Source organism: Dermacentor albipictus, chromosome 3, assembly GCF_038994185.2.
Source record: "Dermacentor albipictus isolate Rhodes 1998 colony chromosome 3, USDA_Dalb.pri_finalv2, whole genome shotgun sequence".
Classification (NCBI taxonomy): Eukaryota; Metazoa; Arthropoda; class Arachnida; order Ixodida; family Ixodidae; genus Dermacentor; species Dermacentor albipictus.
The window spans coordinates 100,947,456-100,972,815 of NC_091823.1; the positions used below are offsets into that span (position 1 = coordinate 100,947,456).

The 25,360-nt window shown below is 43.8% G+C and overlaps 1 protein-coding gene across 4 annotated transcripts; it reads left to right on the plus strand.

The window, feature by feature from the left end:
- Positions 1–1,552: 1,552 nt before the first annotated feature.
- NUCB1 (Nucleobindin 1) lies at positions 1,553–24,969 on the plus strand. Of its 4 annotated transcripts, none has more exons than XM_070535825.1 (13): positions 1,553–1,721; positions 2,369–2,501; positions 2,638–2,739; positions 6,717–6,843; positions 8,307–8,404; positions 11,308–11,493; positions 11,857–11,947; positions 16,600–16,658; positions 16,734–16,826; positions 17,102–17,191; positions 18,858–19,032; positions 20,804–21,369; positions 23,514–24,969. In XM_070535825.1, exons 2-13 carry the CDS (start codon positions 2,370–2,372, stop codon positions 23,601–23,603), a joined length of 1,809 nt encoding a protein of 602 aa, XP_070391926.1. In that variant the 5' UTR covers positions 1,553–1,721; position 2,369; the 3' UTR covers positions 23,604–24,969. The 4 variants fall into 4 exon arrangements, with proteins under 4 accessions (XP_070391926.1, XP_070391929.1, XP_070391928.1 ...); XM_070535828.1 differs by having other exon boundaries at positions 1,554–1,721; positions 8,310–8,404; XM_070535827.1 differs by lacking the exon at positions 1,553–1,721 and adding an exon at positions 1,797–1,928.
- Positions 24,970–25,360: the final 391 nt, after the last annotated feature.

Genomic DNA, 25,360 nt, shown 5'->3' on the forward strand with positions numbered 1-25,360 from the left:
GCTTGAAATCTTTTGAACACTTCAAGCGAAATATGCATGTCTCTGTACAGTGAAGTGCCTCTACAACGAATGCCTCGGCAACAAAATTACCTGCATAACGAATGAATGTCCTGGTTCTATTGCGAGTTCCTTTTTTTCTTTCCTCTTATTTAAACAGAGGAAGCAGCGATTTAAATTTGCATCTGTCACAGTCCCCATGTGGTACCTTCTCCCCTATCGTTTTTTATTTGGTGGATGGCTTACTGACTGATAGTGCTCTTGTAGGTGACATTGTGCTTTGATTGGAAGGCTTTCGGGCAGGTCATGCTGGAAAATGATCAAGTACCTTGCTCCGCCTCTAAGGCAATTACCTTCCTACGCCTATGAAGGAAAACCTAGTTGGTCCTGTTGTTTGTAACGACGCAACCTTGGACGACCGCCGTAATCAGTTTTGGTCGCAGGCAGTTGACTCCTGTAGCCTAGAGCGACACATTGACCAGTCATTCTAAATTAGCACATCATGGTGTGACACAGTTATGAATGCAACGAGCAATGACAGAAAAATTTATTGATGCGGAAGCGTCAACTGCCTCATTGAGCGAAAAAGCCGGCGTCCGGTGTCTGTAGCAGCGAAACGACGCCTAAATCCTCATTGGCTGCGACGCCACGTGCTCGTGATGCTGGCTCGCGCTTGCTGGCTCGAGCCTCGAAGGAACAGAGCGGGCGAAAGCGAACTTCTAAAAGCACCTCCACACTAGCGTAAGCTGGTGTAGGGGCTTTAGGAACACCTGCTGCCGCGGTATTGCGTGAGGGGGGAGGGCATCGCAGCAATGACACGTTACCCGGCCTCGCTCTCGGAAGTCTGTGCTATCCGCACCTTCCTTGTCCGCGAAAGCTCTCGCCTTCGTTCTAACTGCGCTTCGCCATCGGCTTCGTTAAGGTCAAATCAAAACGCTCCAAGCGTCTCAACGCGCTTTCGTAGAAGTACTTAGGCGTCCTCCGATTTGTGTGCGTGTGTGTTTTGTAGTTTTACGGCTGCATTTGCTGGCAGTCCTTAGAGTTTCAACAATAATATGCTGGCAGTAAGTTGCCTAGCTTTTTTCTTCAGTGTACTCTTTTTTCCCCCAGCGTTACGAGCGCGCGCGAAAATGATCGAAACCAAAACTGTGAGCCCTGACTACAAGTATTGCCAAACTGGAGCCCAGAATGTTATTGAGCGACAGTTTAGAATTCCTTAAATATATACACTTTTTTGCGCTGCTGTTATAATAATACGATTGCTATCGAGCATTGGTAAGGACACATCAGTTCAATCATAGAGTTTCTCAGTGAGAAACTCTATCAGTTCAATCGATTGAACCGATGCCTTTTTGAATGAACATACGAGCACATATATAATATAATCAATTAATCCATCAGTATGTTTTGTATTTATCGTAATTTTTACTTTTAATCACGTAGTTCTACCTTTAACTAGGTATTATACCTTGCTTTATGCGCCTGAAAGTACAGAAAGGCTCTGTGCTCTGCCCGCAGCACCCCAACCATTGCTACAAATTTCGAGATAGGCGACACCTGGCGGATACCTTTGTTACCTGTCAGCCTGCAATGAAACCAGCGGGTAGCGAAGGGCGAATCTCGCTAGTTCCACGTCGCGTATGAGGCGAGACGTAATACTCTTCTCGCCGCCGGCTGTTTAAAGAGCACGCCGTTCCCGCTCCTCGTTAAAGTTCAACTAAAGCGTGAGTCCTTCGTGCTTTTAGACAGCTGTCTTCACGCACGCGACATGCATATGCGCATGACGGATCGCGCATTGATTTTTATTTGCGCTTTCAAGTTTCACAGCTGAGCCAGGTTGCTCTAAGCATCTGTTTGATTTAATCAACGCAATTGCCGTCGGTCTTCAGCGTCTGGGCCTGATTGGAGATTCCCTTCGTTGGAGAAAACCGGTCTGTGACGCGTTTGTTTGCGATCAGTCGCTCTAAATGTGATGAAACTTCCGTTTGGTTTTCTCTTTCGGGCCAGTTTCTCCGGCAGTTATCGGCGTCTGGCATCGGAACCGATTTTTCCTTGTCACTCGACGGTTTTCGTACAGACATTTTGTTCTTGTAGTTGGCACCCCGTTCTAGTCTTCTCGTTTAGAAAGCCAGCGCAGTTCCCTGTGAGTGTACGCCGGTTGATCAATGGTTTTGTGTCTCGCCTAGGCAGTACACCGTCGGTTACACGTAAAAACCCTCGTCAGCGGTTGTCAGATCGTGGCCTCGGCATATCATCTGCCTTAGCGCTTCGAATCTCGCTGTTACACGTGTGATTGTTGTGAGGCTCCAGATTTCGCTGGCGTTTGTTGACCCTGTGACCTATATGCCACTCCACATTTTTTTCTTTTCAGAATGGCCGTGAAAGTGTACCAAGCAGCTTGCCTTTTGCTTCTTATTCTACAAGGAGTTGTCGGCCCGCCAGTAGACAAGAGGAAAAAGGAAGAGCCAGCCAAGGCTAACACCATAGAAGAGCCTGCTGATTTCGTACGTATCGGCCAACCCTTCAGCTTTTCCGTCGTGCCACCTTTGCCAACGCATGCATAATTGGCATAGTAACGTGTCCGTAAATTACCTGGCCAAATTGCCAGTTGCACTAAAGTTGCTGTCATCATTTGAACAGGGCCTGGAATACAGCCGCTACCTTCAGGAAGTAGTGCAAACACTTGAGGAGGACCCAGAATTCTCTTCTAAGCTAAAAGCGGTCAACGTAGATGACATTAGGGTAAGTACATTAATGTTCTGTATATCATTAATTGTTCCAAATTCATGCCCAACATGCACATCGTGTCATGTTTTTTTTTTTTTTTTAGTGCTGTCTCTTCAGTTAGTTTCTCTTTTACCCTTTTTGTTCAGATTACATCACCCACTTGCTACCTCGACCTTTCTCTTTTGAGTTAGTAATATGGCTTCGCAAGAGGCTTTAACAAAACTTGCCGTTTTCATTTGTCCTGCCATTGAAAGTACGGCCTTTACTTTTAGTTTTTAATCTGACCTAATAATTTAATTGTGCCTTGTCTGTTCTCAAAGGTTGCAAACATATTCATTTGAAAATAAATTGTGGCTGTCCACATTTGCATGCAATATGATTTCTAGACTGCCACTTAATTGATGCAAGGTGCACAGATGCAGTTGTTTATCAGCTGACATCTCACTGCAGAGTAGTGTAAGGAAGCTGCTCTAATCTAATTTTTGGTGGCATGTAATATGCCTATAAGATCAGTTATGTCATTTGTTTTTTACTTACAAGTGGCCTCACAGTATCTTGCTTGTGGCATATAAAGTTCATCTGAAGTGTAGATTCATCTTGGTGTTTGCATTAACAAAGAACTTCAGTTCATTTTACTCACCTATTGTGCTTTGTTCACTATTGACAGTGACTGATTACTTATTGTGATCTATGGGTTTTTTGTGAGGCTGCCTTTTACTAGAAAAAGGTCTTGCCACAGAGGAAAAGGCATGTCAAGTGGCATACGATTGATTCACAGTGCTTTTTCTTGTTTGTTTTTCATTTGCTTGTTCATCAATATTCCGTGCTTTTTTAAGCAGTGTTTACAATATTCAGTACCTGCATGTTTCATCACATTAAAGAAAAGGAAAATGTCATTGACTTCATAGCCATTGCACTCAATCAAAACATCTGAAAGTTGTCAACAGGTGTCGCATGGCATGACTATAGGAAAATTTTTGTTTCTGGATATGACTTGCTTTTGAAGCCTGAACATTTCATCATTGTTATGTCATACTGTTAGAAAATGTTCACTCCTCATGATATATCAACAACAAAAGGCAGCGAGCTAAACACATTCAAACTCAGAATCAAGAAATGATGCAAGACATTGCTGGAATCTCAGCTGAGTTTATTATGGGAAGAGGGTATGCATTAACTCTGTGGCTGGACTCATCCTTCAACTCAAAGTGGAAGTACTACGTGAGAGGAATTACAATTGAGGGTATTATTTGCAAAGTGTAGGGTACTGATTTGTGATGTGATCTGGTGCACTTCTGCCGATGATAATTTCTTAGCATGTATATGTCCATGCTGCTCAGGCTCATATTTGAGTGAACTGTGAAGCAGTGATAGAGGACTTTCTGATGTGCTCGAAGCAGCCAAAGGAAGAGAGAGGTAATTCATAAAGCAAAGGTTGCGCCATGTGCCTGAAGCTCTTGTCGCACATTTCTTTGCACTCTGTGTGAAAGCCCAGCATCACCACATTGGCTTCTTTTTGTAAGTGAGTACAACCACCTTCTTTAAAACGATTGCTGTAATTGCTATGAGGCCTTGCGAACCATTTTCACAATTCACTTTTAAGCAGACCCCAGAAGGTACACCGAAACCAAGTAACAAAAGCAACTTCTGTTAATTTTTAATTAGTAAACAAAGTGAATGAAATAAATTCAATAAAATAAGTAACATAAGCCCAATTGTACGGTGGAATCAGCGATGCTACAATGGCACTTCAAGTTCTGACTTGACCTCTTCTGAAGTCGCACAAAGTGGGTGGCACAAGCATTTTACATTTTTTGCCTGAGTAGCTCATGTTATTAATGTTGCATAGGACTGCGTCACTTACTCAGTATCATTATTCTACAAGATTAAGTTCATGCATTTGAGAGACCTGAGAATAGAAAGAAACAGATGTGAATGAATTACACATTGCATAATTCACACGTGCTGTTTAAACTGAAGTAGTGGGCTAATAAAATTCTGCTAAGTAGAAGGCATACATTTATGTGGCAAAAGTGCAAAATGTTCATTTACAAACAATTTTAGGTGTTGCAAATTCTGTGTGGAGGATGTGCCATTCTGAGACCTGCAGAAAATGTGGCTTAAAAAAAGGTTAGTGTTAGCAAGAACAGATTGCCATGCATGGTCTTTACGTAAAACTCCATTGTCAGGAGCCACAGATGTCGTAAAGTGTACTCAGTGTGGGAGGTGTCGCAGATGTTGCATGACACAATATACAGTATATTAGCACAGCTTTACACCATCCCACCTCTTCCTCCCAACTGCGCATTCGTGGTAAACTGCCTGAATGCTTAATCAACAGCAGGTAGTATCGGTAAGTGTAACGATAGAATGGTAACGCTATAGCGGAATACTCTAATGCGCCATATGTTTGCTCTGCTCTGGATTTGTCTAGCCTGATGTAGTAGCTCAGTGGGTATGGTGTTGGGGCTGTTAAGCTAAAGATTGCAGGTTTGATGCAGGTGAAATGTGAAAGCGTTTGTGTGTTTAGATTTAGGTGCACCTTAAGGAACCCCAGGTGGTCAAAATTAATCTGGAGTCCCCCACTATGGCATGCCTCTTAACCAGATTGTGGTTTTCGCATGTGAAACTCCAGAATTGAATTGAATTGGGATTTATCTGTTGGGGTGGAGCCCAATCGCATGCTTCTCGTCATTCTGGTCCAGTTGGCAATAGTTCACAGTTAAGTGATAGGCAACTGATGTGGTGTAGAATATTCTGTCTGCTTCCTAGTGTGCTTGAACTGGGATGCATTTGGGGCACTTTCAGAGACAAATTCAGACCTTTATTATCTGAACACTAGCGAAAGTATGGGGTGTCTTGTGGAGAAAAACAACATTTAAAAATGTAGGTTGTCTTGATCAGAGAATTTAAAAGGGTCACTAAAGGCAAATATTAAGTCAAGCTAAAGTGATAGATTAGTGTTCGAGAATATCTAAGGTGTCAATGTCATTGCAAACAGAGCCTTAGTTATCAAGAAATTTAGGTAAATACAGGAGACGATCAGAATCCCCTGGGACATTCAAGTATTTGTTTGATGATGAAGGCACTCCTCATTTAGATTTTGTTAGTAGTGCTTAACCACTTGTTCTGAATACATCATTGCATTTCATGATAGGATGAAAGAAAATGCTGCTTGTCCAGTTCTTTTTCATCTTTAGAAAAAGGAACTCATTGGCATTACCCTTCACAATGACGCAGGCGGTCAAAGGGTTTTGTTTTGCTCGACTCTGCACCACCCGCACTTTCGCATTTCAGTAGTTTTGTCATGGCGTAGTGCTGTGCTGGTTATGCTGGTTCGCGAAACTCGTACAAACTGCAAGTAGCAGAGAATTCCACTTCCATGTGATGTTGTGGGATGCCCGAATGGTCCACACCAGTTGACCAGAAGCATCTGCAGTGGTGAATTCACTGCTCTGTCGTGGCTCAGTTTCTCCATGGCTGAGCATTTGCGTTCTGTGCAGAACACTGTACAACCATCTGTCGGGTGCCATTTTACTCACTGACGGCCGCAAAGGGTGGTGACCGCATATGCAACATCACCAGTCTGCGGTTGGGTGGCGGGAGATTTGAATGGCTATGGTGGTATTTGAACCGTTCAGATGCAATTTTCTTGTAAACGAAGTCTTTTCTTGGCACGAAACAAGCGTTGCGAGGTTTCTGGAACGGTCCATGTCTAGTTAGTATTTGCCTTTATTGTCCCTTTAAGTAGGTTTACCACTTTAGCTTGTGCATTCTTTTGACCATATTTAACTGTAGTGCAAAAGACGAAGCATAAGGAAAGGAGGCGCATACAATCACTGCCTTCTTTCCTTCTGATCTGTCTTTAGCACTACAGGTCAATGTGGTCAACCTATACCTCCCAATATATTTTGCTGACTGTTGCATAGACTGTTGGTGCATGTGGGTACTCGATCATGGTAGCAGCAAGAAATATGTTTCTCTTCCTGCAGTCTGGCAGCGTGGCTCGTGAACTTGAGTTTGTGAAGCATGATGTCCGAAACCGCTTGGATGAGCTCAAAAGGATCGAGATGGACCGGTTGCGAAAGCTCACTGTGCAGGCCAAGGAGAAAGAACTTGGTGAGCTTCACTACAGGCTTTCCTGTTTTGGGGTCTTCCAGGTTGTGATCGTAATTCTTCTTTGTTTGTTTGCTCAATTTGAAGCCTGTTTCAGTTGACACCAACTGATGTGTCAGCTGCACTCAGTGCTTTTAATTAACAAACGTTAGTCCTGTGGTCTGGGCTAGACATAAGCTGCAGGAAAAATTAGTTTCCTTGTAAAAGTTACTATTTGGGCTCAGCATTTGGTCATTTAACCTTTCAGATAATAAATTAATGCTCCTAATCTTTTTGTCCAGTTCATAAATTCAACATGGCTGAGTCAGGGCAGCCAACTGTGTGATATTTAAAGCCCTGCATACAGTTTCTTGGCATTTCCATGTGCAAGTGGCCTGCTCTTTATTGTAGCAGGATATAGAATGTAGTTATTGCTTGCTAGCACCATGATGTAATATAAGGGCTGAAATTTTGTGATGTAGATGTAATGAGCAACTAGCCATATAAAAGGCACAGTTTTGTTCATTTACATATTGCTTGTAAATCAACAGTTATGACGATGACTGCCTGCGACAACATGCTGGTGGATGATTGGGTCAATTGTTTTCATTGGCTCTCAGCTCTATTTTTTAGACGAGGCTAGATTAATACTACAGTAGAACTCCTCTGATATGCTTGCCACAGGTTCGTGACAAAGTAAAACATGCCCAGGAAACTTATTACACAAACACGCTGTTAAATAACAAAACAAAGACACTATGCACGATTTAGCTCCTAAAGGATTTACAGTCACTGACTGATGATCCGGACTTGAAGAGGACCGCCTAAAATTCTGGAATATCGATATCAGCAGCAAAAAAGTGACTGATTCCAAAACTGGTCGAAAAAAGTTTGAAATATTCTCGGATGATGACTTTTGTGGATAGCTCAACTTTCACAAGAAGTGAGCAGCACCAGACACATCAGCGTCAATGAGTGACAACATTCTTAGCACAGTGCTGTTGCTGTTTATTGTAGTTTCACAGTTGTGGTAATAGTTGAAGCCATTTAACACATGATTCTAACTGGCGTCACACTTTTGATTCAAAATGTAAAATGACAATGTTGCACTTTTTTTCTTGGTAAACATTGTTTTTGTGTCATTTACTCATTGGGCTCATTTAGCTTGTTATTAATTTATTTTAATGTATTGTATGTATTGTATATTTGTATTTGTTTGAATGTATCTATCTGAAAAGTACTGCTATGCTGAGTGCCAGGCTTTAAGCAGGAGTGGGCTATACAGAACGCTAACAGCAAAAACTGACAAAAGAATGAAATAATAAATAAAAGAAATAATTGTTTTGAACACGATAGACAAGTTATATTAGCACAATTTTGTCATAACCATATTTCAAAGCTACATTTGACTACCTGTGGTGTCAGGCTCACACCTGCTTGCCTTACTTTCTCCGTGTTTCGAATGTACATGCTTTTGTTTTACCTAGCAGGCCTGGACCGTGGTAGTGTCAAGATGCCCCACCATATTGATACCCAGAATCCACACACCTTTGAAATTGAAGACCTGAAGAAGCTGATTGTCACTGTAAGTAGTTTTTCTTTTCTTTTTCTCTTTTTGCCTTGTATGTTGTGAATTATGAGAGTAAGCTGAAAGACATGTCTATGAAGTAAGCTGGTTATTCCTGCACTGTTTATTGCTTAGGCAAGCAATGTTTTGAGCTTTCTTTACAGTATGAAACCTTTAATGAAGACAGTTTTTCAAAGAAGCCTTGTGTTCTAATGTCTATATGAAATGTTGTCCATAGAATGTACTTGCTGTGTGAGTTGCAGAAAGAAAAAGAATGGCAAAGTAGGAGTGGTGGGGTTGCCAGCTTCTACAAGTAAGAATGTTCTTACAGTGGGCAAAGTGAGCTCCCGAAGGTGCTCAATGCTGTAACATCCAAAATGTTTAGACAAAAAGCAATGATCCTGTGTAGATTTTCTTACCGGTATTTTGTTTATTGTGTCTCATTAAAAAGGTATGCAGTAGCAGGACACTAGCTCAAAACAAACTTTTATAGCATTTAACTCCATACTGGCGAACTTTTAAATGTCTGATTTCACCGCACTTATGAGAACACATATGCCAGCACACTCATGTCTGAGCACACACCTCACTGAAACAAAGATGTCCGCTTTTAAAACATTTGTTTTCCCTAAGTAACTAGATGGTGGAATTTGATGGTCATGTGTCAGCCAACCATAATGGTCAAACTGTTCACAAAATCCCACCCATGACGTTTCAGCTTCGTGGCAATTGGGAATCTGAACTCGACACTGTTCCCATGAAAGTTGTCGGTGTTGGCCCCTTGCATGAATTAGTGGGCTCTCCGTGATGGTCAAGTTGTAGTGAGTTAACAAGCCTGGCCTTGATTGTTGTTACCACTTTGCAGAATGCCATGGCTGCTATCGCCTCAAGGGAGCTTCTTTGTTGACCTGTCAATAGCAAACGTCAAGCTCCAGTCGTGATATGGGTGGGCTTGTCAAGTAGTTGCTTCCTGGGAAACACCCAAACAATTCCCATTGCCATTTTGAGGTGTAACAGGCATCAGTTGTGGAGCATTGGTCAAACATGTAGGCCCACGCTCAAGCTTAGGTCAAATGTAGCTGCATAGGGGGATGCACTGTAGCGGCTGTCCAGAGCATTGCTTTTTTTCTTGGCTAATGGAGTCACCACAGAACTGCATATATCGATCAGGCAGGTTGATTGTTAATACCGTATTTACTCGCATAATGATCGCACTCGCGTAATGATCGCACCCCTGAATTTTGTCGTCAAAATTCGATTTTTTTTATTTCCCGTGTAATGATCGCACCCCGAACTTGCCGCAGCGATATGTGGTGTTCCAAGTCTAGCTAACAATGATCGCGCTTACCATCTGTCGAATGCTACGCGAACGACTCGCCTGCACGCACCAAACATTCTTAAGTGGATGCCTCATTTCATTACTTTCATCACTTTACGCACTTCCATGACAAAAAGAGGTACCACCAAACTTGCCTTTATTATGGGTAGGCTTTATAATCGTTGTGGTCAACAAAAACAAAAGATGCGCCTTTCGATTCTTTTCATCTGCACTCGTGAGCACGCAACAAATCGCGCGCGGCAATGATAGTAGCCACGTTTACACGGATACGTTAAAAGTGTACCCTATTCATACGCCGACGCTTGTAACACGGCTAAGATATTCGCCCACCCTTAGCGGAAACGTGCCGTGTTAGGAGAGTAGTGAAACCAGTTCCGCAGTTTCCGCAGCACACCGGCCATGCATTTCTGTCACTGGCAGCTAAGTGCGCCCATCTGTTTCTGTCCCCTCAAAGTGGACATGGCTACGTTATTGCCGCAAACTTGCCGATATTAACGATATTATTCATCACTGATACGGAAGAAACTGTTTCAATGCACGTAATGTACTCACGAGAAGAAAAAAAAATCGTGTTTGGCGCGTTCGGCTTGCTCCGCCGGCCGCCATTTTTGTTTTGGTGTCCCGCACCCGCATCCCGCAGCAAACGCGGGACGAAAAAAAAAAATTTTTTTTTCGTGGGAAATTTAACCCGCGTAATGATCGCACCCCTGAATTTGCGTCAATTTTTCTGGCGAAAAAAGTGCGATCATTATGCGAGTAAATACGGTAGTTTAAAAGAGTGGGAACATCAAAAGTCGAGCTTTTGCTCTCTTTGCAGGGACTCATGTTCTGCTGTCTAAACTGCCCACATCAGAGCGGTCAGGTTTACACATATTACGACACTTGCACATTCATTTTGAGATGTCGCACTGCGCGGTATTAGTCAAGTGGATTGTTCAGCAGTTACATGAACTGGCAGCACGCCCTGCTGCTGAAAAGTTTCCACATTGAACAAATAACTGTGCATTGGTAGGTTGGTGGACATGTAGCAACTGCATACATGTGTTCTGAAGAGGGAATTTTAGGAAAATTGTGGTGTCTGTGATTGATTCTGCTATTGAATCTGCCATGGTGGCTCAATGGCTGCGATGTTAAGCCACTGAGCGCAAGGTTGCAGGCTTGATTCCCAGCTGCCACAGCCACATTTCTGTAAGGGCAGAATGTAATAATACTCATGTACCTGCATTTAGGTGCAAGTTAAAGAACCCAGAACAAAATACAAGTGGACACAGAATGCGGCACTATGTCTTCTTGTTCTGTGGGTGATGTTTTAGCACTGTTTGCTCCCAAAACATGTTTAACTAGCCCACCTAGCCACATTAGAAACTCCCAGGTGACTGATATTAATCCAGTGCTTTCCAACTCGAGCGTCCCTCACAGATGCATGTTGCATTTGGACAATGAAACCTTACAATTAGATTTTTGTAAAAAAAGTTATGCGACAGAAATTTACCTGTAGTGGTTTAGCTCTAATGGTAACCTGCTGCTCTTGCTGTGAAGTGCAAGGCAGATGCGAACAGTATGCTGTCCTTCTTGCCTGCAGGCGACAAAGGACTTGGAAGCACTGGATGAGCAACGTAAGGCTGAATTCAAGGAGTACGAGATGCGCAAGGAACTCGAGTACCGTAAGGCCCTGGAGAATGCGACGGCTGAGGAACGGGTCAAGATAGAGCAGCACCACAATGAGACCATCAAGAAGCACAAGGAGCACCCTGCTGTTCATGAGCCGGTGCGTTATGGGCTTGGTGCCAGCACTGAGACTTTTATTTGCTTCTTTTTGCCTGCTGACACTAGTGACAGAAGTGGGAGGACAAAGAAATGAGGGTTGGGGGAAGGCTTTATCTTCCCACTTAATTCTAAAGAATGAAACACTGAACTTGGCAAGTTTTAACAAAATTGTATCGAGCCACAAGGATCCAAATATGACTAAATAAATTGAAAATCCTTTACATCAGACTGACTTAAAAAACAAAAGCAACTTTGGCTTTAAATCTTTTCTTCTCATAATCAACCTATTGCCCTGGGAATAACGCAAGTAGAGTCTTGAAAGAGTACTTCATCAGTGTAAATTTATGTAGTGTTTCCTTTGCAGGGCAGCAAGCCTCAACTGGAGGAAGTGTGGCAAGAGCAGGATCACATGGACCCTGAGGATTTCAATCCCAACACTTTCTTTTCCATGCACGGTGAGTGGTACATGTTCTGCTGCAATGCACTGTGTATGGCTCTCCAGCTTTTGATACCAATCAACTGTTGCTCGTGCCAGTGCTGGTATAATTTTTTTTTTTTACGAAGTTCTGCCAGGTCGCTGCCTAAAGCACTCCATTTTTAGTGAAAAGTCGCTAAGTTGCGATAATAATGACTTGCTAAGAATGTTGTCTTTGTTTTAATTGCTCCTGGACGTCTTCCTTGTTCTTTTTAAAACTATAGATTTCAATGTTTCATTGCCTCCAGTGGTGGTGAGTCAACAGTCAGAATGTGAAAAGGTATAACAGCCCTCTACAGTGAAACCTCGTTAAACCGTAGTTGGCCGCAGCTCGGAAAAAGTACTTACTAAATGGTGGTACTGCTCAACTGAAATAGCCTGAGATCGCCCACTTACCTGTCAAAAGCGAAACTTGGAGAGAGTATAATGAAAGGGGAAAAAAATGCAGTATTTATTCACTTCGCGCGACAAAAGTGTTATTTTCGTTCAATGCCGCGGCTGCCTAGCAATGACGACAGTGGCCTCAAACTTACTGAAGCTGCGAGCCAGCTTATCAGCCAGCCCCCTCCTCACGGCAAACACTCGCATGGCAGATTCCTCAATGGTGTTACGTATTCTCTGTGCACGCACGCGGTAGCATTGCAGAAGTTGCGGAGCGCCTTTTTCATTGCGGGGTGCTCTTCTTGTCATGACGATTGCATTCATGAGGCTGACATAATGCGCAGCTTCTGCCACTGTTGGGCCTCAATCGCCCGTGCTATCGCTTTCCGTGTCATTCTCATCACTGTCAGTAGTCGGCACTTTGGCAACAACAGAGGCAACGATGGTGAAAAGTTGAACCTCATAGCTGACATCTTCTTCGTGGTCGCAGCAGCGCTGCCGAGCAATTTTGCATTCCAAATGCCACACACCGTAGTCAACAGCAGATCCCTGTCGCGTGCCAGTGCCGACTTCTTCGTGTCATGTTAAATAGCACGAACAATGTCTAATTTTTCTTCTATGCTGTGCATCCGGCGTCTTTTTTATCCAAGCTTCGGTATGACGCGAGTTCTTGATTGCACGGCGCCAAAATAATGTTGATGTGGCTTCACACGCAATCGCTCAGGGCGCTTGGAGGCCGTTGTTCCGATCTTTGGGGCTTGTTGTTCTGCCAGGCTGCGCGACGAAAAGTGGAAACACTACATGCTAACCGATGCATACGCAATAAGCTGGTACTGTTTATGCGGATACAAAACACATTATGTTCAATGGTTGCCGAGTCGGGGATTTGACTTTACTACTTTTAAAACGAAACTACTGTTTAAGCGTGTGCGGTTTAACAAGGTTTTACTGTATTTTCTAAAACGGTGTCAGAGGTCAAGACTGTGCTTTGTCTAGAAAAGCAGCTGTGATGCTTCCAAGATGGCTCACTAATAAGCTCTTTGGTATATCATATCAGTTGCAAATGCACTCTTTTTATGGGCCCTTCGCCTAGCACAATTTCTGTATGACGTGGCTGTTTTCAGGCAGTTACCTGAAGGCTACATATATCGTCAAGCCATCATGAATAAACATCATTCTTCTTGTTGCTTCCATGCTCTGTGTTCTTTGTTAGATGCCAGAAACATTCGGTATGTGTTTTAAGAGCAGAGACAAATTTAGGCACATATATATGTACCCCACTTGGAAAAAGAATAAATTGGGATAGGGCATTGTACTTAGCCAGTCTTTTAAGGCACTTTACCTGGGCCATTCACTGGCTGTTTACATTACTAAAAACGTTGCTAAGAAAAAGTTATTAAGACTCCACAAAGGCAAAATTGTCATTAAAGTGACAAAAAAACTTGCTTAATTTAGCGACTCTCTCACTAGGGGCTGCTGCTTACAGCGCGGCCATGCAGGCGCCTTATCTTCAAAGCTATGTGCAACATGGCCATAGTGTGCAGCCGCATGGGCCTCATCTTCAAAGTGATCTGCGATGTTTGCAGAGTGTGCATAGTGCCGGTAGCTTCGTATGCGATGTGCTTTGTACCGTATTTACATGATTGTAAGTCGACTCAAATGCAAGTCGACCCCCCATATCGCGTGTGACAGGGGGAAAAAAAAAGGAAGAGCATACCCGAGGGCGCATTTGATAACGAAAATTTATTAGTAGCTGACATTGTTGCTGGACTACTCATCTTCACCTGTGCCATCGTCCTCACGAGTGCTGCCATTGTCATCACTGCTACGGTCCCGCAGTGCGTCGTCGTCCAGGGAAATTCCACATTTGGCAAATGACCACACCACGGCGTCTTGTGGAACAGCAGCCCATGCCGAATGCACCCAACCACACGCAGCCATCGGGAAGGCTCTTTTGATTAGTCCGGTTGGCCTAAGTTCGCCGTCTTCTGCCGCCAGCCACTTGTTGTACTCACGGCGGAGCAGGTCCTTCAAGGGCGAAGATCTGGGCTTGTTTCATGGCCATGTCACACTTCACTGGCAGGGACCTATTGCATATTTCAACGACGTTAGCCGCAAGCTTGGCCTACAGCTCTAAAAAGTGTCCCGACTTCAGCCCGTGGGAAATTCTTTGCTTGCTATCACAGGTGAAAATTTTACTTTACTGCAGTTGCCACTCTCACACCTGTTCAAAAACATCGAACTTACGGCCCGCTGCGCAGTGATTAGTTTCTTCGGCGTAAAGGATGGCAGCCCTCTTGAATGCTGCTGTGAACGAGCGCCGAATGTTTAGTGGGCCTGGATCACTCATGACGACTGAGGAAGCATGGTAGCACATAGCTGGCAATCAAGTCAAACACATCAAACTAGCTACAGGGAAAGAGAAACACGTGAGCAGTGTCTGCTCTTCCATGAGCTATCGGTACTCTCCGCAAGTGCTGCCGTTCTGAGGGTGCCATCGCGAATGGAGCAGCCGCATTTCCATCAACTATCGAGCCCCCCCCCCCCCCCCCAGTGAGTGTTGTGTGCACTGTAAAACTCTCAAAACTGTTGAAAAACCCTTCCAAAAAGCTAATAAACGCACGGGATAGCGAAGAGCTATGGGTAGGGCCATAGAGAAAACATAAATATCTATGTTGTAGCTCCCCTGATACTTCATTGGTCTCGCTTTTTTGGCGGTGCCATGTTTTGGTTTCGACTGTAAGTCGACCCCCCCCCTACCCTCACTTCAGATCTTCAAATGCAAAAAATAGGTCGACTTGCAATCGTGCAAATACGGTACGTTTTGTTCACGTTGAAGCGAGAGCTGTACGAAGGTCAATTCGCTCGCTGATACTGCCACGTTTCCTCGCTCCACTCCAGCGTTCTTCAGTGAGTTTCCTCGCTCATCGAGTAAGATGTGTTCATGCTTACCTGTGTGCGCGAGACACCCTGTTTGTTACTTTCATTAGTAAGCAAATGTTTACAAGTTTATACGGCCGATAAAACTTTTATACTTACTTCGTATAGCTATCTACTAATTTGCTTTCGCAGTTTATGCTTTGCTTTTCGGGTGAAGCTGCAACATTTTTTTTCTCCGTGCCAGTCAGCGCGACGAACGCGCGGATGGAGCAGGAGCCATCTCGACGTCGGGCACGTCAGACCGCGTTGGCTGCGTTTGGTTACGTTGGCTGTGCCAGTGCTTCGGAGTGTAGATGTCCACGCCGACGTGACGTAGCGTGTGTGCACACGTACTCGCACCACGTTGGACTATACACACACCTTAACCGATCGATTCTTTTTCTGACTTTTGTTAGTTCGAATTTCGGATAATTCCAATTTTCGTAGCATCCCTGTGGAATTCGAATTAACAAGCTTTTACTGCACAAAGTGACTGCACTTCATTTAAGGCAAAATGAAAAATTGCCTGTGCAGTTAGGTCTGACTTAATCTCAAGGAATCCTGAGTGGTCAAAATTGTTGGTTGGTCAGTTGTTGCTTTGGGCCACTGAGCACAATAAACCTACTGGCTGACAAACTGACAGACTAGCCTACGTGTGCGTTATGGAAGCTGGCAGTGTGTGTTTGCAGTTTGTAAATGCTCCTCTGATTTGAAAGTTCTATTCTAAATGATTTCTCTGAATTGCAAAAAAAGAAAATAAAAATAAAGAACAGTGTAATTCTCAGCAAAAGTGAGCTAGAATGGTAAAAAAAAGTTATTTATTGTGTACTATGTGGAAATTCTATAGAAAGTGACATTGAAATTTTCACAGTATTGCTTGCATTCGCTTGTGCTTATACTTTGCAAGTCAGTTACGTGTGCTAGGCGTAATGCACTGTGCGCCTTGTTGAAATTATTTTGGGCTTCAGCAATTTTCTTGGTACTTGTGTCCTGCTCCTGCATATGCATATTTCTTTTTTTACTTACAAACCGTAGCAAGGATGTGTTTCTATGTTGAAACGTGGGCTCGATACTCGGTGACTTTGTTCTCATTCATTTCGTTTGACGATTATTGAACATCCATTCGCATTTGCTGGATTGGATCTGCATTAATTGAAGGTTATGGGGCACCTCTTCCACTTGACTGCACGATCTGTGGTGAAGCACTGGAGGAAGCGCTTCCTTCATGGATGCAAAGTGATAGAAAGCAGTGGCAGAAATCAGCATTGACACATGCTTTTTGATGCTATGTCATTGTTGGCTTTTGTGCATCTTATTGTTATTTTATTGCAGACCTTAATGGAGATGGATACCTTGATCCGGATGAAATCGCTGCTGTTCTGAACTTGGAGGTAGGCTCTGCTCTTCTTGAATCTCATCTGCCTCTGCCTTTCACTCTGTAACATGTGGCGTGCATTGCCTTTCAGGTGAAGAAAATCTACAAGCCTGGTGACAATGACACCGACCTGGTGGAAAGAAATGAAGAAGTAGAGCGCATGCGAGAGCATGTTCTTAAAGAGGTGAGATATTTTTTCGTTAAGGAACACTATAGAGAAATGCCACATTACTTTAGATTGATAGTTTACACTTCTGAAATGCCAAACAGGTCATCCTTTTTACAACTGGCCTTTTAGCACTGAAGTGTTCTTTTCTTTAGCTGCATATCCACCAACTGCACGTCGAAGTTCGTAAATGATTTTACTGCTTACAGTTGTGTTGCTGTGTTTCTTAGCTTTGAATATCTCAGCAAGCTGGATAGAGTTGAGCTGCATGTTTGCTTATCTTTTGTGTACAGGGAGACGCGAACAAGGATGGCCTGCTAAGCCACCAGGAGTTCCTGGACATGACCCACCGTCGTGATTTTGAACAAGACGAAGGCTGGAAGGTACAGAAAGTTGCTCGTCTGGCTTTAACTTTCCTTTAAATAGTACTTTCTGATAATTATTGGGAATGGAAAAGTGCAATGAACATAGATGCAAGTTGCAGTATTGTGAAGAGGCGATACCTGTTAGTGAAAAGAAGCATGATAGCTTTTTTTTCTGTGGTAAATTTGTATTAGTTCTGAAGTGATCACTGTAATTGCTTACCTAGTGTTAATTTGCTGCTTTGAACCCACTTAAACCAGGCATGCATTAGATTCAGACATATGTTAAAATTGGGCAAATTCTGGCAAACGAAGCATGTTTGGACATTCTTTCTTTTTTTACTGTTCTTTAATTTGACTTTCTGGATAATTCGATAAATTTCAGCATTCCTGTCAAAGTGAAAATGAAGAAAGTCAATTGTAGTACACAACCTATGTAGTCGCCTTAATTAAGTTGTTGGAGCAGTTCTCCAACGCTTGCAACAGCCCTATAGTACTTACACAGTTGTCTAGAGGTTTACACACACACACAGACGGCTAAGCTCTTTTTCTTTTTTGCAGTATGACCATTCTGCTATGTTTACTGGCATAATCAACAATTTTGCATGTCGAACATGTGAACGAAAGAAAGTTGAGCCAGTGACGCAGCCTACTGCGATTGCCAAACGTTGCTGGGGCAAATGCACAGCGCGTCATTGTTAAAATGGCGTGTATTTCATGTCAGCGTTTAAACCAGTAGGAGCACTACCCTGTGCATATGTACCAGCAGTAATAAACTGCCATGCTTGTTTTGCTTTTTCACTTGCTTTTATTTTTTCACAGTGAAATACCATGCTGCGACTATTTAAAGCTTCTATCTCTCTCTTCATGATGTCGTCTTTATGGTGGTATCAAGATGGCGTCATTATGACAGTGCCAAGGTGGCAGCATTGCGTCAATGGAAGCCACATGATCCACAGTGCAATGGCACATCCCAAAGCTCAATTTTCTATCCAATTTTTGTCAACAGTGCATTAAAGATTATATCTTCAACTTCTATATTAATTTTTTTGTTAATATTTGCCCAGTGATAAAGGAATGACCACAGTGGATGAGACCACCTGTGGATTGCTGAAAAAAAAAACACCGTTCTAATTGTCCAGTCGCAGCTCGAAAGGGGTGGATGGTCAAGATGAGTGGCAGCGATGAACTGGAATAGTGGGTGGCATTTTCCTCACCACCCATTGTAGTGAGAACCCCGTGCTGTAGTAAAAGTGTAAAAGTTATCACAAGGAGTGGCACTATCAAGTGACTCCAAGGTAGTGGTACTCAAAGCAGTTGTAATGGAAGCAAAGATGCATGTCTATCTTGAAAGCAATGCACCTGTACTACAGTGAAGTAGAAGGACACTACTTGTACGCATAACTTGAGCCCACTCTGGAAAAAAAGAAATTGTGTGTAGACGCAGAAACTGTTCCTCTGCCTGGCCTGAGCGGCACATAAGGTTACCGTAGTAATAAGGTAGTTGTAGCAACTAGTCCTGGCTATGAATCATGAAACGAAGTCACTGGAAAAGTCAAGCGAGGGAAAAGCTGCCACTGTGGGCAGTTGCGCGGGCCTCCTGCTTCTGTGGCTGTTCCTCACTCTAGCGCTACTGTTGAGGAGGCATGCAATGGTCCGGTGCATTGCTCTCTCCTCCTGCTTGCAGGGCCTGGATGAACAGCAGGTCTACTCTGAGGACGACCTGCGCCGGTTCCAGCAGCAGCACCCAGACCTTCAGCTACAGTATCCATACCAGCAGTACCATGGCGGTCCCATGCCCCCTCAGTACCAGGGACAGCCCCAGTACCAACACATGCCGCCTCAGGGAGCCCAGTACCAAGGTCAGGAACAGTTTAGGCGACACTTGTAGCGGACGTGCAATGCCTTTTACAAAAGGTGTGGTGTGTGCCTGGTATTGAGGAACAGCATGTGAATCTTATCCAGCAAAAAGCCTTCTCGAATATGCCTTGTATAAGTTGAGTAGTTTCGTGCGTGCTTCGGCCACACGCCTTCAGCACTACTAGGTCGCGTCGACAGCGGCCGCAGCTTGGTCCGTAGCGGTTGTGGCAAACAGTAGTTACGTTTTGACAAGCTTTTGAAGATGAAGAGCACCGGCTACATTGTGATGGACAGCAACCAGCTCAATGGCAAACAAATAATCGAGATGTGCGCGCGGTAGTGAAAAGCCTGTCTCAGATGATTACGCACTGCAGCCGTGCTGTGAAGGAAGGAGCGAGGCCTTCGCTGCTGCGAGCACTAATCAACCACGAGATGATGATAATTACAGCTTCCGCACTGCTTTTGTGCAAAATAGAAGCATGATTGGCTTATTCATCCAGTAAACAGAAGCATGTGGACGTTTGTTTATTGTTTTCTTGATAACCTCGATAATTCTACATTTGGTTAATTTGAACATTTCTTTCAGTCCCGTGAAATCTGAAATCATGAGGTTTTACTCTAGTTCAATTTAGCTTCAAATGCATTTCTTGACTTCGATAAAAAGTAATTCAGGGCCCTATTAAGGGAGGAGAATGCTCTTTGGAGCCGGAAATTGGCCTAAATATCTTTCTGTGTTTCTCTTCTCCAGACTGATGTAGAGCATTTGTTTTTGCTTGATTGGGTTTCTGTATCATCCTTGATTGATTTGGCCTTTGCCACAACCACTATGAACATATTGTGAAATGTTCTTTCTCATTTTCTCAAAACGGCATTTTTGATGGTGGCACAGTTCTAGAGTGATGATATCTCTGCTTCTACTTATCCTATCACAATAATGATATTTTTTGTGAAAAAAGTAGACAATTATAGAGTGCAATAAGACTATAATATAAGCAAATAATGCTACAGAAATATTCAAAAAATTAAAGAATTTGTCCTGGGTGTTACTATGGGTTCTTAATTTAAATATTTGCCATGCTCTCAGTTGATATAAAATTGGCTTTGAACACTCCTTTGTTGGTTAAAACTAACACAACACCTTGTGATGAGCTACCATTCCCGTTTTTTTTTTTTTGCAATTGCATTTTCCTGGAGGAAAAAAATAGGTTTGGGGGCAATCTGTACTGAATGTCAAGAATTCTGTCTTCCAGTTAATTTAGGTAGACCCATGTGCTTTGTTGATATAATTGGCTGGAACCACTGTAATGGCTGCCACGAAGGTGTAGAGAAGGAAAAGTTTCAGGCACGTGTTTAAAATTCTCTCTTAGTGTTCTTTGACCACTGAAAACTTCAACTTATTAGGAGGAAAAAATATTGGCAGAGTTTCGCCAGTAAGTTTCTTTTAACGGCTGCTTTAGTTCTTGTCTGCACCTAGTGCAGTTGCTGTGCACATGCTCTGGCTGCTTTGCGTGTCTCAGACAATCCTCATTATGTATCTTGCACTGCACTCGCCTCTGCTTGCACCATGTGGTTGCCATGCATTTCTTATTGTCTGTGTATTGAACCTGAGCATACCGACATGTTATGCATGCACACCACAAATATAGACATAGCCTTACAGCACTTTAGTTTGAAGTTCTAACAGTTCTGTTTGTGTTGGTCCTGACACCATCTCATTCGCACCTGAGCTTTCTGAAGACATCCTGAATCCGATGATTTTGTTCCTTGTTTCAGGTGTTCCTAACCACCAAGGAATGCCACAGCAGCACCAGGGACAGTTCCAGCCTCAGCAAGGCCAATTCCAGCATCAGCAGGGTCAGTTCCAACCACACCAAGGCCAGTTCCAACCACACCAAGTCCAGTTCCAACCTCAGCAGGGTCAATTCCAGCCACAACAGGGACACCTGCAGCAGCAGCAGCAGCAGCAGCAGCAGCTGCATCCAGCCAGTGGTGGTGTGCCCCAGCCTTCTCCGCACCTAAATGACCATGCCGCAGCACAGCAGTACGCAGCCCAGCAGCAGATGGCTCAACAGCAGCAACAGCAGCAGCATCTGGCCCAGCAACAGCACCTGGCCCAACAACAGCACCTGGCCCAACAACAGCACCTAGCCCAGCAGCAGCAGCAGCAGCACCTTGGCACTCAGCAGCATGTGGCGCAGCCACAGGCTGCACAGCCTCAGCACGTTGCGACAGGCCAGCATGCACAGGTGGTTCAGCAGCAGGTTGTGCAGCCTCATGTGGTACCGCCGGCTGGTGTGCACCAAGCGGCCCAGGTGGCTCCTGGCGTTGTTATTCCTCAGGTACGACCAGCAGTTTCATATAGTCCGGGGAGTCAACAGGCAGTCATCTGCTCCTGAAGCATGTTGCAGCTTCCTTGCTGTAGGCCGTGTGGCTCTCATCATCTTTGCCATGCCACCCTCCATCATCTTCCTACCTAGTCTTTCATTCCCACAAAGCCCTTTCCCAGCGTGGAGTAGCAGGCTAGAGCCACATCACTCATGCCAAAATATTCACTTTTCTATCAATAATATCCCCCTCTCTCTCTCTCCTTGCAAGAGTTAACCTGTAGCAACTTTGTGCTTTTGAACGTCACCATGGTAAAACATTACATGCATGCACTGTCACCACACTGAAGCTGAGGACAGCCCTTGGAAGGGATCTTAACTTGTTAACTGCATGGCACTTTCATCTGATGGATAAAATGAACTTGAGACTGTCAACACAGAGGTTCAGTTAAAGAAATCAAAACTGTCCGAAGTTTTGTTTTTGATGGGACATGAGTCTTCAAAGATTCCTTTCTGCCAGCCTTCTCACCCCTCACAAATTGCTGCAAATTTTTTTTTTTTTTGGGTAACACAAAGGGTCCTTAGTGTTTATATTTATCAGTGAGAACTGTTGACTCCCCCAATGAGACCTTAAGGTGCTTGTCTCTCTTTGCAAGTTGCACTTGCATAAATTGATTCTTCTTCACTTACAGAAGTGTCATAAGTGTGTGTGGGCAATGTGTGTAATGGTCTGCTATCTTTTGTGCATCACCAAATCTTGCTAAACATTGTGTTTATTACATGTGCCTCTACTTGTAAAATATAGTTTGTGAGGTATTACATACCACAAATTACAGTAGAGCCTCGTTCATATGTTCTGGGGGAAAAAAGTGACAAAAAGAAGATACAATCAAAAGTCATTAAAGAAATGTTGCAGTTCTGCCTGAAAGTCGGAGCATTGATAGCAATAGCAAAGTACTGGACTTTCACTCAAAGCAAGACTTATAGTTTTATGACAAGTATAAATTGCAGTAAACATTCACTCACTAACTAAATAAGCATGGTGTTACAAAGCCAAGGGATAACATAAACCGAGTTCACTCGATGACTGCGAGCACTTGCTATCACAATGATAGAGTCTGTGCATACCTGTCCTAAAGATTATGTACCGTGCTGACTTCATCATTTCTGTGAGGTGTTTACTAAACTCGGCAGGTCCAATGCTCACGTGAAGCCGCCAGCTTTCTCTAGCAGCTTTCTGCCCTGACACTTGCAGCTTGACATCCGGCATACACCACGGAAGCTGCATGCATGCCTGGATGTGCGGGCTTGATTGCATGAAGTCCAACAATTAGCACACAGAAAGATGGCCCCACATCAAGCCACCACCCTTCCCAGCATGATGTTGCGTGCTTGGCCTCTCACTCGTAGGAGATCACGTGACCACCAATGCTGCATGTGGGCTGCACATGTTGACAATTGATGCTGGCTGTCCAAACTCACTGACTATGTCTGTGGGATTTCTTTTCAATTTCTTGACAACTGATAGTATATTGGCTACAGTTTCCTTGAGGTACAGAGGCTTGCACTTCCTCAACGCTGTCACCACAGCTGTCGAAGAGACAAACACAAGCATAGCAACTGCAGTGAAAGTTATGTGCGACGTCTCGCAAGAAGATTTGCTGACACCGCTGAGTGTGCACTGGAATTTTTGCCTGACATGGGCAAGCAAGCACTGCGGGGAAGCTGCCACGGTGTGTGGCTACTGCTCTTGGTTGCAAGTGCCTTGTCTCGTGCCTCTTCTTGTTTACATGGTATTTGGTACGAAAAACGTATTGTTCGATTGCAGTCTGCCGACGTATTGATCAGTGCTAAAAAGTCACATTCTTCGGTAACATATTACATAACTGGTAAGAACGAAGCAGAATGATGCGAGTCAATTGTAGCATTCCGATTGCAGACGTTGGCCCTGGGAAATCGTACTAAATGGGAACGTATCAGTGAGGTTCTACTGTACAAGTTGTAGGTTAAACAATCAGCAGTTAGGGTTAACATCTGTTGCAGGTGACATGTGTTATACATGCCTAGCAGTTTACTGTTGATGCTTTGAAAAACTGCTCTGTAGTGGCAAGATTTTTGCTTTCGAGACCTCTCATGGTTGACTGTGTTTTTGTCGACAGGACTCAAGTCAGCAGCAGCAGCATCAGCAAGTGCACGCTCCAGCAGGTTCTGCACAAGCAGCTGCAGCTCCGACTGTGATTCACCACTGAGCTCCATGTGGATAGAAACTCAAGGACTGCCAACTTGTGAACACATCACTCGTTGCTGTTGTTGTGCGTGCAGGCACCCTCAGACACGGTATGCAGGTAGGGGGTGTTTCGGGGCTTTACTTTCCGTGACATGGGGTCATTACAACAACACACAACTTGGCATTGGGTTGTGAGGTTTTCACTGCAGCATTGGGACCGCACTGCATATCTTCCTGCATCCGTGTCGGGGAGATGAATTGTGACATGGGCTGGCGAGTGCTTCAGTCAGCCACATATGGATTTGGGAGTCTGAACTTGTGACACAAGGAGTGTGCTTTTGCCTGCGTTCTGCCCGGTGTCTTCACAATGTGGTAAATGTGGTGTGAACGAAAAGTAACGTTCTTGCAGCACTCTTTTTACATCTGAAATGGAGGGGAGGCACTGCTGCACATTTTATTACTTGGCGGCAGGGTTGTATACATTTGTTTTGCTGTGGCGTCACAGTAACAAACGCGTAGTGATTTTATGGGGCTCTCTTACGATGCAAGCTCGCAGATATGTGCATAAAGGCTCTGAACTTCCCCTAGCTACAGTACTAATGTGATTACAGTTCATGCAATAGCTTCAACTCTTCTGCTTCCTCTAATTATAAAAGGAGACGCCGATTGTATATATTTCTACTTATGACATGTTATTAATGCACTTCGACGACTGTTGTGATGGCAGTGGCTTTGATGCTAATCTAAGGAGGGCGAAGTCCTAATGCACACATATTGCGCGAGATACTGTAAATAGAAATGGGAAAGTATTCTTTTCACATTTGCATGACGCTCACAATGGTTTTTGCATTGTAAACCTCAGTCTTGTGACTGTGGTGCAACTTTTTAGGTGTGTAAGATAAACTTCATTAGTGTTGTGACGAATTGACTTGGCACTGCCAACAGCAATGTCTCTCCTCCTTAAATTTTACACACGACCTGTAAAAGCCTCGTATGCTGATTTGTAAGATCACAATAGTCATGCACACAGTGTTGTCCGATAGTTCTAGTGAGCGAGAAGAAACATATTTGTTTAAGTGGCTGAAAGGAATATGCGACGAGATGCCATAGTAACTTATTGCCGAAAATAAATCTTTTCACTTTGTTCGAGGGGGCGAATACTTTGCCATAGTGTAATTACATTATTGTCTGGTCATAACGAGCTTTGCTGGAAATGCAGCATTAGTTAGGCATTTTAATATTCCCATTCTTGTTCTTCCTAACACAGCAGGGTATGAGGCCAGCAAGATCAAAATTAGAACTGTGCAGTCAAACATTGCTGCTGAAGTTTGTATGCCAATTCTCAAGTTTGTTTTAAAGTCTAAATTTTTAATAAATGTGTTCTCACAGCTCTGGTTCCATTACTTTGTCTCTGTTATGAGCAGAGTGTCACACTGAAATTTTTTTTGTTACGGTTCAGCGAAAATGGTTCAGTTTCCTGTTAACTCAGAGCGAAAAAGTGACCGGTTTATGTTTGTTTGCATAACCCACGAATAATGAAAGGGGGAATGAGGGAAGTTTTTGACTGTCGATATAATAATCTTGGGCAAACTGAAAGCACAGAATCGTTTACAGATGCTATCTCTTTACCGAACACGTACAGTGAACGCCACTGTGCGCGGTCGCCGCGATGGAGTCTCCCGAAGCGGCTTCTTGCGTGAAAGGTAGGCAAACGCTGAGCTATGTGAAATATGGTCTTATAGTGGGCTGTCTGTATAACCAAATGAGGACTAACAGAAT